The sequence below is a fragment of the Somniosus microcephalus genome, chromosome 6 (genome assembly GCF_052327205.1).
Source record: "Somniosus microcephalus isolate GS21.2 chromosome 6, FLI_Smic_1.0, whole genome shotgun sequence".
NCBI lineage: Eukaryota > Metazoa > Chordata > Chondrichthyes > Squaliformes > Somniosidae > Somniosus > Somniosus microcephalus.
In genome coordinates, this window is record NC_140992.1 from 7589015 (window position 1) to 7601996 (window position 12982).

A 12982-nucleotide genomic window follows, 5' to 3' on the forward strand; every position below is an offset into this window, starting at 1 on the left:
AGAGGCAGGAGATCGAAGGGGAGAGGGAGGAGTACAGAGTTGGGGGGAGAAAGAGGAGGTTGGAGGGGAGAGAGAGGGGAATAGAGATGGGGAGAGAGCAGATTGGAGGGGAGAGAGAGAAGATGAGAGAAAGAGGAGGTCGGAGGGGAGAGAGAGGAGATCATAGAGAGAGAGGAGATCAGCGGGGGAGAGAAGACATCAGCATGGGAGAGAGGAGATCGGAGAGAGAAGAGATCGGAGGGGAGAGAGAGGAGATCTCAGGGGAGAGAGCGTATCGAAGGGAAAGAGCGGATCGCAGATAGGAGATGATCACAGTGGAGAGAGGCTCGAAGGGGAGAGAGGATCAAAGTGGAAAGAGAGGATCGAAAGGGAGAGATATGTTTAAAGGGAGAGGGCAGATCCAAGGGAGAGAGGAAAGGAGCTCGGAGGGGAAGAGGAGGTCAGGAACCCGGGGAGGCGGGGGGGAGAAGGTCAGGAACCCGGGGGGAGGAGAAGCTCAGGAGCCGGGGGTGGGGGGAGGTCAGTAACTTGGGCAGAGGGAGAAGGTCAGGGCGTTGTCGGGGTGGGGAAGTTCTGGAACTTGGGGAGGGAAATGGCCAAAATCTCAGGAGGTGCAGCACGTTTAGGAAATGCTTGTGGGGCATGAACTAGCTTGGGTGTGAGAAGGCCCTAACCCGCTATGGAGAGCCCTGTTTGTTCTCTGCCAGCTCTGTCTGGAGCTTGGCAGTCAGAATGAATGGCTCGATTAACACCTTGCAAAGTACTTGATTACTTAGGCAGGCAGGATCTAATTACACATTCCAGATAAACTGCTGGATGTTGTGGTGTGAAATCTGGTGTTGCAAAAAGATTGTTTATGACTTTCGATATATGCTATATTTTTCTACACAAAGTAAGTTACTAAAGATCAGCATTGGCGCAAACTCCGAATATGCTTTTATCTCATTAATCTGAGTCCACATTTCGCCTCCACTTGTTTCCTCTGCGAGTGTAAATGTCGAGGGGACTAAATTTGCCCTTTTTTCAAACCTTACCAGTGCTCAATTATTCTCTTAAAATGACTTTTAGCGCATCACAAATGTCCCTTTTGTCTCTCTCATTAATTGTTTTTATAGTAACGGAAGAATATTTGGGAGTCATGTTTTGCATTTGCTGCTGTATTCCATCCCCCTCCTCTCTTGGCACAAGCAGACAATATTTTGACAAATGTATTGTTATTGTTGAACGTTGGAACTCATTCTTAACCCTGAAAGCTTTGTAAGTATTTTCCCTCCTAATATTTCAATGTTTCTAACTATCCATTTCGCAGCATTTTCTATTTACGTTGGCCTTGCTGAACTCATGGACTCGTCCTGCAGCTCCCGCATAATTTCCTCATTAATTCTGTTCTTTTGTCTCGTATTTGTGGCTTCCGGCTTAATTGCAAAATTCACTGATTGCTTAGAAATTGACTCGTTGGATGTGATGCAGCATTTCGTAGTCACAAAGGCATTTGAATTCGCTTAGGGTATTGACTAATTTCCCGGAGGCAGATACAATAGTTTCCTATTTGTTTTTCGGCGTTTGAAACCCAACGCTCCAGAAATTCATTATTTACAGACTATATAAAGAGCATAAACAGAATTGTTAACGCGTTGCAAGGTAATCAGTAACAGATATCCTCAACTCTGCGATGTTTCAGCTTATATTGGGAGTGAAACTGATGGTAGTTTTTGTATGTGGGTCAGATGAGCGAACCTGCACACTTCGGGAAAGATTCTATCTACCCAATATATCTAAGGATGGGGACATCGTGCTTGGAGGGTTGTTTACCGTGCACTCGAACAGGTTTGAGCAGAACAATGTATTTACAAAACGACCAGAAGAAACCAGATGTAGAAGGTTAGTTGAGTTCTGGTGTGATCGTTCTTATTTTCGACCAAGTTTAACTAACAGTCCTGTTTGAGTTAATGCTCATAATGTATTCCAGTCCGAGTGAAATTTTTGCTGAATATGTTTCTTTTATATTGTATTCAGGGAGGCAATTTGGAACTACTGAAAGTTGCGAAATCATTAAACATTTATTCTGGTCGCAGGCTTTGGTCTCTACCAAGCAGCTGGAACTGCACAAAAATGTGAGCGAGACCAAAATGAGGGGCCATTACTATAAGACAGTCACTAATAAATCCAATTGGGAATTCAGGATAAACCTCTTTAACCCAGAGACTGGTGAGAATGTGGAACTCGCTACTGCAACTAATAGTTGAGGTGATAATATAGATGCATTTCAGGGGAAGCTGGATAAGGTAATGGGAGAGAAAAGAATAGAAGGATATTCTGATAGGATAGATGCAGAGGGTTGTGAGGAGGCGCTTCCGAAGCATAAAGACTGGCATGGACCAGTTGGGCATAATGGCATGTTAATGCACTGTGAATTCTGTGTAAGTATATGCACCATTCGCCCTGTAACAATATTAGTATCGCTGATTATTGTCTATATCTTCTGTAGTGTCTAAATATGAATAGAAACTTTCAAAAGGCAATTGGAAATGCACTTGAAGGGGACGAATTTGCAGGTTTATGGGGAAAAAGCTGAGGTGTGGTATTAAATTGGATAGCTTTTTGCAAGAACTGGCAGAAGCACGTTGGGCCTAGTCTTTTTTCAAAACTGGAAAGGAAATGAAATAGATCGAAAGGCAGGGCTGGGAGCGAACAGCCCGGCCTTTCGATCTATTTCATTTCCTTTCCAGTTTTGAAAAAGGGTTAGACCCGAAACGTCGACTCTATTTTCTCTCCACGGATGTTGCCTGGCCTGCCGAGTTTTTCCAGCATTTTCTGTTGTTATTTCGGATTTCCAGCACCTGCAGTATTTTGCTATCGTACTTGGGCCTAACCTTACTGCGCTGTAAGATTCTATGATTTTATTCTATTATGTTGGTTACTAAGATGGAAGCCATGAAATGTAGAAATCGTACACAACTGTGTAACCAGCATTAAGTCTATAGTCGTGAAGTAAAGACAAAATTCAAAAATGTCGTTATTATATTTTGGTGAATTTTCCCAGCAGATCCTTTATGTAGGTTTATCTGTGGTCAGTAAATAACTGAGTTATATTTTGCGTTTACCTGTAATAATAATAATCATCATCATCATAATGATCGTGTAGTCAGTTAATTCATACTGGCCCTGAATTTGGTGTTGGTGTGACGGCGAACTGTCAGCGTATGCCATCATACTGCCTTTGTAACTGACCACAAGATTGGGATTCCTATGCAATAAATACCACATTTCCGATCTGTCAAGTTATGACTACACAGAGGCGTCGCTGTATCTTTCACCTCCTGACAGAAATCAACGTGCTGCTGAACAATAATTACGTTTTCAATTTTTACGTCTTCTGCAAACAGGTGCAGGAAGCTTGTTGCACAGCGTAAGGGGAGCAGCTGAAAAAATTATAACAACAAAAGTTCTTGTCAACGATTTGTAACAGCAGAGTACACAGTGCTGAGGCTTGTAATAATAATGGGGAAGATTTGTCCTATATAACAAAATCCTGAAGATATTTCTACGTGCATTGACGATTTTGCGACAAGTAGTGAACAGAACAAATCTTCCATCAAAATTCGTTAAAAAATTAACTTTTACTAACAGAGTCATGTCTTCATTTTTTTCTGCAGAATATGTTCCATTAAATTTTAATTTGCAAAATGCACATGGAGGCAGAGGTCATGGCTGCGGTACTAAATGAGCACTTTGCCTCTGTCTTCACCAAGAAAGAAGATGCTGCCAAAGTCATAGTGAAAGAGGAGGTAGTGGAGATTCTGAATGAAATAAAAATTGATAAAGATGAGGTACTATAAAATCTGTCTGTACTTAAATTTGCTAAATCACCAGGACCAGATGGGTTCCATCCTAGGATGTTGAGGGAAGTTAAGGAGGAAATCGCGGAGTTACTGGCCATAATCTTCCAATCCTCCTTAGATACGAGGGTGGTGCCAGAGGACTGGAGAATTGCAAATGTTAAACACTTTTTCAGAAAAGGGAGTTAGGATAAACCCAGGAACTACATGCCAGTCAGTTTAACCTCAGTAGTGGGGAAGCTTTTCGAAACGATAATCAGGGACAAAATTAACAGTGACTTTGACAAGTGTGGATTAATGAAAGGAAGCCAGTACGGATTTGTTAAAGGCAAATCGTGTTCAACTAACTTGATCGAGTTTTGTGATGAAGTAACAGAGAGGGTTGATGAGGGCAATGCGGTTGATGTGGTGTGCATGGATTTCCAAAGGCGTTTGATAAGGTGCCACATAATAGGCTTGCCAGCAAAGTTGAAGCCCATGGAATAAAAGCTCATGGAATGGCAGCATGGTTACGATATTGGCCAAATGACAGGAAACAGAGAGTAGTGGTGAACGGTTGTTTTTCGGCCTGGAGGGTGGTATACAATGGTGTTCCCCAGGGGTCGGTACAAGGACCGCTGCTTTTCTTGATATATATTAATGACTTGGGTGTACATGGCACAATTTTAAAATTTCCAGATGACACCAAACGTGGAAGTTATAGTGAACAATGAGAAGGATAGTGATAGACATCAAGAAGAGATAGACAGGCTGGTGAAATGCGCGGACACGTGGCAGATGAAATTTAACGCAGAAACGTGCGAAGTGATACATTTTGGTGGGAAGATCGAGGAGAGGCAATATAAACTAAAGGATACAATCCTAAAGTGGGTGCATGAACAGAGAGACCTGGGGGGTATATCTGCACAAATCGTTGAGAAAGCAGTTGAAAAAGCATACGGATCCTGGGCTTCATAACAAGAGGCATAGAGTACAAAAGCAAGGAAGTTATGATGAAACTGTATAAAACACTGCTTTGGCCTCAACTGGAGTATTGTGTCCAACTTTAGGAAGGGTGTGAAGACCTTAGCGAGGGTGCAGAAAATATTTATGAAAATAGTTACGGGGATGAGGGGCGTCAGTTACGTGGATAGAACAGAGAAGCTGGGGTTGTCCTCCTTACAGCAGATTAGGCTGAGAGGAGCTTTAATAGAGGTGTTCAAAATCATGATGGGTCTAGATAGAGTAGATGGAGAGAAACTGTTTCCATTGGCAAAAGGGTCGGGAAACAAAGGATACAGATTTAAGGTGATTGGCAAAAGAACCAAAGGTGACATGAGGAAAAAGTTTTTTACGCAGCAAGTGGTTATGATCTGGAATGCACTGCCTGAAATGGTGGTGGAGGCAGATTCAATCGTGGCTTTCAAAATGGAATTGGATAAATACCTGAAGGAAAAAAAATGCAGGGCTACGGGGAAAGGGCGGGGAAGTGGGACTAGCTGAAGTGCTTTTGCAGGGAACCGGCACGGACTCGACCATCCGAATGGCCTCCTTCTGTGCTGTAACCATTCTATGATTCTATGATAAAATGCCACAAATGGCAAGGGAATTGCATATTGGCTCACCTATGTTCTCACTTTTTCGCCAGCAATAGACATCGACTAAAAACACTTAAATGTGGAATACAATTATTGTAAAATTAGAGCCGAATTCCTGGTGTTAAAAGAATTAAACGTAGAAACCTGAAACATGTTGGTTATGTTTCTCTTGAAGCAATTACACTTTGAAGTGGCTGTAAAAAAATTTCGCCCATTTATTTTCATTTACCCTAACGCTCCATTTTTTCACTAGATCGACAACTTTGTTGATATTTGCTTGTTATTGCTGAGCCTGTTCTTCTGTCATACATGTGCACACACGGACATGTCGCAATGTAATTTATGGCATCTTAATGGTCTCTAAATTGGACAACATAATCAAAATCTACCGACTCCTGCAGCATTAGTTGCTGAAAAAGGGTGTCTTATTTCACTGCAATTATATTTGTGAAGATTTAATTTCTACTCCTATCCTATGTGAGTGAATCCCTCCTCTTTTCACTTAACTTCAGCGCTCAGCTGTAGCTCACAGGCCAAGAATCAGGAAGTAAAAGAACCACCGCCCCACGTGATCCCGGGTTCAGAAACGCACAACGGTGCGCTGCTGAGCTCGGTGGGGGAGTACGCCTGGTGGAACTCGGCAGCGTTTGAAAGGAAATTCTCTCAGGGAGGATCATACGAGGTAGGTGCGGATTTGCGTGCGATGTCGGCGGCGTACTCCTTAGCTTCGCCGCCCACCGCAAGTCCAGGCCCAGTAATTTTAATCCATATCACGTACTCTTATTGGGGAGGGGATTTTGCAGCTGATTAGTCCTGCAATCTGCCCTGAAATCTGGAGTGAATTTCCGCGGCGAGGGGGCTTGTGGTTGCGGCTGTCATTCTTCCGCCGTATCTTCGGCAGTAGGGCCGCTGTATCCCCTAAAAAAACGGCGTTTACCCGGGTTTTTGTCCTTTCTTACGCCGAAGTTGCGGCGGATGAGCAGGAGAATCGCCGCGATCGTCTGCAGACAGGCTGCAAACATATTTTCCGTAATCCTTGTTTGTTGTTGGTTTTAAATTAGCAACCAATAGCACCACCAGACATCTAATTTTATCTTCAGTTACTTGTATATCACACCAACGAGAAAAACAAGTCTATTTATGCCCTTCTACATATATTAATTGTCCATTTTTAAAAATGTGTATGTAGATCTGCAAAGGATTTGATCAGGTTTTGACATGAGATTGTTCATTAAGGTTGCTATAATTATCCGCGAATGTAAATATTGGCCGAGCTGTATGTTTTATTTGACAATAAAAATATCAGATTGAAACTGCAGCAGAGGATATGTGATTTCTCTGCTAAAAGCGCAAATGTGATCTTTTCATTGACCTATGATATTAAGTGGTGCGATGCTGTTACAAGGCGTTTTCAAAACAATTGCAGAACTACCTGAACCAAAAAGTATATCTTTGCCAACAATGTTTTCGTAAAACAACGTAAAATTAAACGAGACATTGTTCTACAACAGTTTTAGCAATTTAATGCTATCTATGGAGTCATTGATACGGCCCATATTAACTAACTGTCTTTTAAAGGACATGGCGTACTTCAATGTTCTTTATTTTGCAAATCTTTCAGTGTTAAGACGTGTACAGGAAACTGAAATTTCCTTCTCCTAATCATTAACTGTGTTTGTTCTTCAGTTTTAATTTAAGAGCGTTTCGCTTGGTGCAGACCATGATTTTTGCAATAGAGGAAATAACCAAGGATGAGACACTTCTCCCGAACATTACGCTGGGTTACAGGATCCACGAAGGCTGCGCGTCCTCCAAGATTGCAACAAAAGTCGCTCTGGCTCTCGTTAATGGGCAGGAAGAGACGTATGTGGGTCATGTCTGCAAGAGGTCCCTAAATGTCCCTGGTATTATTGGTGGCGATGGATCCTCAGAGTCTATAGCAGTGGCGAGAATAATCGGTCCATTTAAAATACCAATGGTGAGATTCACTTGTTATTACGCTAACTCTCTTCTAAATGGAAGGAAATCATTAATTGCTAGATATATATCGCTATTTCTACCTTTAGCTGTCAGCCTTGGTACAGTGATGGCATTCTCTGACTCAGAAGGTTGTGTGTTCAATTCTCCCTCCAGAGACTTGAGCACAAAATCTATGCTGACTGCTGAGGAAATGCTGCGCTGTCGTAGGTGCCATATTTCCGATGAAATAAACTAATGTCTACCCTCTGAGGTGGACTTAAAAGTGCACATGGCACTGTTTCAAGAAGAGCTGAGGAGTTCGCCCAGTTGTCATGGCCAATATGTTTCCCTCAACCAGCATCACGGAAATAGATTATCTGCTCATATCGCGTTGCTGTATGTGGGAGCTTGCTGTACACAAATTGGCTGCTGCATTTCCTACATTACAACAGTGACTACACTTCAAATGTTCTTTATTGACTGTAAAGTGCGTTAGGATGTGCCGAGTTCTTGAAAGTCCCAATATAAATGCAAGTTCTGTCTTCCCTGCATCTTTATGTTGTTTCTTTGAAGTTATCAAAGGGAAAACGTGTTTTCACTGTATGGCTAAATGTGCTATTAGGGTCGCGTTTGCTCTTTCTGATTCCAATAAATTTAGAATATTTGGAAGAGTGAAATATGCTTATTTCACCGGCATGCTACTTCAATTTTATTTCCTTTTTGATTCAATACAGGTTAGTTACTTTTCCACGTGTGTATGTCTCAGTAATAGGAACGAATATCCAACCTTCTATAGAACAATACCAAGTGACTACCATCAATCCAAGGCTTTGGCGCAAATTGTTAAGGGATTTGGATGGACATGGATTGGAACTATTAGCAGCAACGATGACTATGGCAACTCGGGAATAAAAGCTTTCAAAGAAGCTGCAGTGAATTTCGGCATTTGCATTGCCTTCTCCGAATCGTTTTACAGAACCGATCCCGCAGAAAAGATTACGAAAATTGTACAAGTGATAAAAACGTCGACCACAAAAGTTGTGGTGGCATTTGCACCATCGGGTGAAATGCGCGTTTTGTTTGAGGAGATTTTACGACAAAACCTCACTGGCATTCAGTGGGTAGGAAGCGAAGGTTGGATCACAGCGAATATTATTGTTCCAGATAAAAGATCGAGGTTCCTTACCGGGGCAATCGGAACTGCAGTGCGTGCAGTAGAAGTTCCAGGTCTGCGGGACTTCCTGCTCAGGGTCCATCCTTCTATGTTTCCCGGGGATAGTTTAGTAAGGGAGTTTTGGGAAACGATATTCCGATGCACTCTAATATTAGATAACAACAAAAGCCAAGTAGGGTCATCCTCTCGGCTCCCTCAATGCAGCGGAAATGAAAGTTTGCATGGAATATATAACATCTATACTGACCTAACGATGGACGGAAGTATATACAACGTATACAAAGCAGTCTATACTTTCGCACACGCGCTGCACAATATGTTTTCTTGTGAAAATGGCAAAGGACCATTTATAAATAATACATGTGCACATGTTTCAATCTTTCAACCGTGGCAGGTGGGGAATATACCGCATTTAATGTCATTCTTTTCAGATGCAAAATAAGTTGTCCAATATAAAAACAAGCCTTTGAATAACGTATTGGAATATATTCGAATATCATTTTAAAGTTTAAAAAGCTCTGTTTACATGTAAATTCCATAAAGAAATCTGTCCCATTATTTTCTAAAGCTGCTCCATTACATGAAGTCCGTATATTTCACAACGAAAACTGGCGAGAAGGTGTATTTTGATGATAGTGGTAATCCAGTAGCCGAGTACGACTTTGTCAACTGGCAAATGAATGAAAACGGTGTTGTTGAACTAAAGATAGTTGGACATTATAATGGGTCAGCACCTCCGGGGAAAGAACTGGTGCTGGATCCGAAGCAAATTGTCTGGTGCGGTGGTGAGCAGGAGGTATGGCTTCCAATTTAAACTGGCTGTAATTTCACTGTATTTCATAGTTGTTAATGTCTAATCGTTATAATTTGGAATAGACCCAGAAAGCCGATAGCTATGTCCAGTTTGCTGCCGTTTATAAAGGGTGGTTCCGGTTTTGCTAATCCGATACTTCATGCAGGAAATTAGCCAGATGTAGACAAGGGGGAAGGGGGAATTTTAAGGCAGTGTGTTTTTGCAACACCTAAGTTGTGATTGGTCCCCTTGCATGACAAGAGCCGATTTCTAATTGTTCCGCTTGGAGGACAAGACACACCCAGCAGTTTGCCTGGAATGTGTAATTAGATCCTGGCTGCCTGAGTATTCAACTACTTTGCAACGTGTAATTTCATCCATTCATTATGACTGCCAGGCTCCAGATACAGCTCACAATAATTCTTTCAGAGAACAGACAGGGCTCATCATCGCGGTTTAGGACCTTCTCCCCTCTCCACCAAAATTTAGTTTCTGACCACCCCAACAAGTTCCTAACCCTTTTCCTCCCCAAAGACAAGTTCTTGACGTTCTGCCCTGAGTTCCTGACTTTCTCCCCCCCACCACCCGAGTTCCTGCCTTTCTCCTCCCAGCTCCTGACCGCCTCTGTCCTCCCTCTTCCAACCCATCTCCTCTCCCTTCGATCCTCTCTCCTCGCTCTCCCCTATCCGATTCCCCTGACCTTCGCCGCACGGAGCTGTGGGAAAGGTGGCGGGAAAGCCGGAACCACGGCACTGTATGATAGTGCGCATGCATAACCGGATCGAGAGCGCATGCGTGGTAAGAAAATGGCTTTACATGCGAAGGCAAAAGATGGCTCTAGAGGAAGTGTCTTTCATCCTACCATGGCAATTAACACTTTATCTAGAGCAATCTTTTGTTGCTTAACCTGTCCCATTGCCATCTCCTTTTGCCTTGAATATCTCTTAATGTCTCTTTACCTCTCCTGCCTTCTATCCTATCACAGAGTTTCCTTTTTGTTCATTCAACCCCTCCCCTCTTCCCCAGCTCCTACACTTGCTTAAATACTGTTCAATTTCCTGCTTTTTTCCAGTTCTGACGAAAGGTCATCAACCTGAAACGTTAACTCTGTTTCTCTCTTCACAAATGCTGCCTGACCTGCTGAGTATCTCCAGCATTTTCTGTTTTTATTTCAATATTACTCACCCTTGTCTTCAACGCAGAGTAAAAATTGGTGCTGTGCAAAACCTGCATTTCACCCGTTTCCGTCAGTGTCCCGACCGCCGGGATAGTTTACAATTGCCTCTGGTCACAGGGAGTGATTTGGGTCTGGTATTCTTTCAAAGCCTCGTTTGATAATATTCCACATAAGAGACTATTAGCAAAATTAAGTTGTGTTATATTACAGATGAATTGGTAACAAGGTAGAAAAATGGCTATAGCATAGAAAACAGAATAGGAGGAAATGGATCTCCTTTTTATGATTGACAAGATAGTGTTAGCCGTGTAGTCCAAATGCATAGATGCACTGGTTCTCCTCTGAAACACACGTTAGCCCTTTATTCCCCCATTATTGTTGGTGGACAAGAAAATCTGCAGCTGCCGAAAACCCTGGGATATTATCAAAATTTGAGGACAGCACGAATTCAATGGGCATGACAGACTGGAGAGCCTGTAGGAGACTGCAAGGGGAAAGATCAGAGGCTTGGGCAGACATGTGCCAATTGTAGTTCAACTTAAAAAAATAAACCAAAAAGTCATTAATATAGCACCATTCACCAGCTCATGGCTCAGTCAAGTAATTGTTTTTGATGTATAGTCCCTGCGGTTTTGTGGATATTTGGGGCACAGTAACAAACAATAACGAAGCTAAATGACCAGTTAATCTGTTTGTGATGATATTGATTGAGCGAAAACTGTTAGCAAGCGGGCAGGGAAAGCTCCCATGGTCTTCATAAATGACAGGACTTTAGTCAGTAAAACATATGAAGGTATCGAAAAACGACATGAACTTTAACCTTAATTGTAAACATGCAATTTTACCGATAAAGGCACAGTTAGTGATGTTAGGAATAACTGCTTGTACAGTGTATCTATCAACATCACAAGGTAGATAATCTATCCTTTCCTTCCTTTAAGATTCCCCGTGCAGTTTGTTCTGAAAGTTGTTCTACTGGAACAAGAAAAACGGCTCGGAAAGGACAACCTGTTTGTTGCTTTGACTGCTCTCCCTGTGCGGATGGGGAGATTAGTAACACTACAGGTGAGTCAAATACAGATTTTATTTGAATATGCGTGATTCGGCAAGTATCCTCAGAGATATCTAAAACTAAGCTTCTTCGCTATATAATGTTCTCCTTTTCCCTTAGACTCCACAGACTGCATCAGATGTCCTGTCCTATACTGGTCCAATGAGCGGAAAGATCAATGCATACCAAAGAATATAGAATATCTGGCTTTCACAGAATTCCTGGGAATTGTATTGGTGACTCTTGCATTGATTGGAGTGTGTATGGCTATAAATGTTTGTGCTCTTTTCTTTAGATATCGAGAGACACCTCTAGTTAAAGCTAACAATTCCGAGCTCAGCTTCCTCCTTCTTTTAGCACTAACATGCTGTTTTTTGTGCTCAGTTACATTCATTGGCGAACCGTCCGACTGGTCTTGTATGTTACGACACACAGCGTTCGGTGTTACATTTGTGCTGTGTATTTCCTGCGTTTTGGTTAAAACCATCCTGGTGCTGATGGCATTTAAGGCAGCGCATCCCAGCAGTAACAGGATGAAATGGTTTGGACAAAAACAGCAGCGTGTAAGTGTTTTCCTCCTAACATTCGTTCAGGGTTTAATATGTGCCCTTTGGCTGATCACTGCGCCGCCATTTCCCTTGAGAAACACAAACTATTACAGGCACATTATTATTTTAGAATGCGATGCGGGTTCCTCTGCAGCCTTTTATTCTGTATCAGGTTATATTGCTTTGTTATCCTGCGTATGTTTTGTCTCGGCTTTTCTCGCCCGGAAGTTGCCAGATAATTTTAACGAGGCTAAATGTATAACTTTCAGCATGCTTATCTTTTGTGCCGTTTGGATAACTTTTATTCCGGCTTCTGTGAGTTCTCCTGGGAAATACACTGTAGCGGTGGAAGTATTTGCGATTCTGGCCTCCAGCTTCGGATTGTTGCTTTGCATTTTTGCTCCGAAATGTTACATTATCATGATAACGCCAGAGAAAAATACAAAGAAGTACCTAATGGGTAAAGGGATTGAAAAGTAGATTTAAAGAAGGATAAGACTTGGTGGTATGAATATTTGCTGCCACATAACTTATACTTCGAACGCTTTGTGTATCAATGAACTCAAATGCTGCAAATCAATTCATTTATCAATCTCAATTATATGTTTTAATGTGCTTCACCTGTTCTACTACATTGTGCTGGAAACACCGACTGTAAAGGGTGGAATTAAAATTCAACTTATAATTAATAAACATATTGGACTCCAACGTAATCCTTGAACTTTAATTTATTTCCGCATTTAAGTATTCCACATCCATGCACTTAACTTTGATGGCACGTTACTGGCACCGCCCTATAGGGCACTGAATCGCAGATTTGGAAGATCTCAGGTTCAGTACTTTGTGACGAGTGAGCTGATGTTA

At 42.1% G+C, this 12982-nt stretch overlaps 1 protein-coding gene across 1 annotated transcript; it reads left to right on the forward strand.

The window, feature by feature from the left end:
* The first annotated feature begins 1672 nt into the window (after window positions 1–1672).
* Window positions 1673–12772, forward strand: LOC147115419 (extracellular calcium-sensing receptor-like). The gene is made up of 6 exons (XM_085989580.1): window positions 1673–1881; window positions 7103–7394; window positions 8110–8943; window positions 9118–9345; window positions 11461–11584; window positions 11691–12772. The coding sequence occupies exons 1-6, from the start codon at window positions 1673–1675 to the stop codon at window positions 12596–12598; spliced, it is 2595 nt and encodes an 864-aa protein (XP_085845706.1). The 3' UTR covers window positions 12599–12772.
* Window positions 12773–12982: the final 210 nt, after the last annotated feature.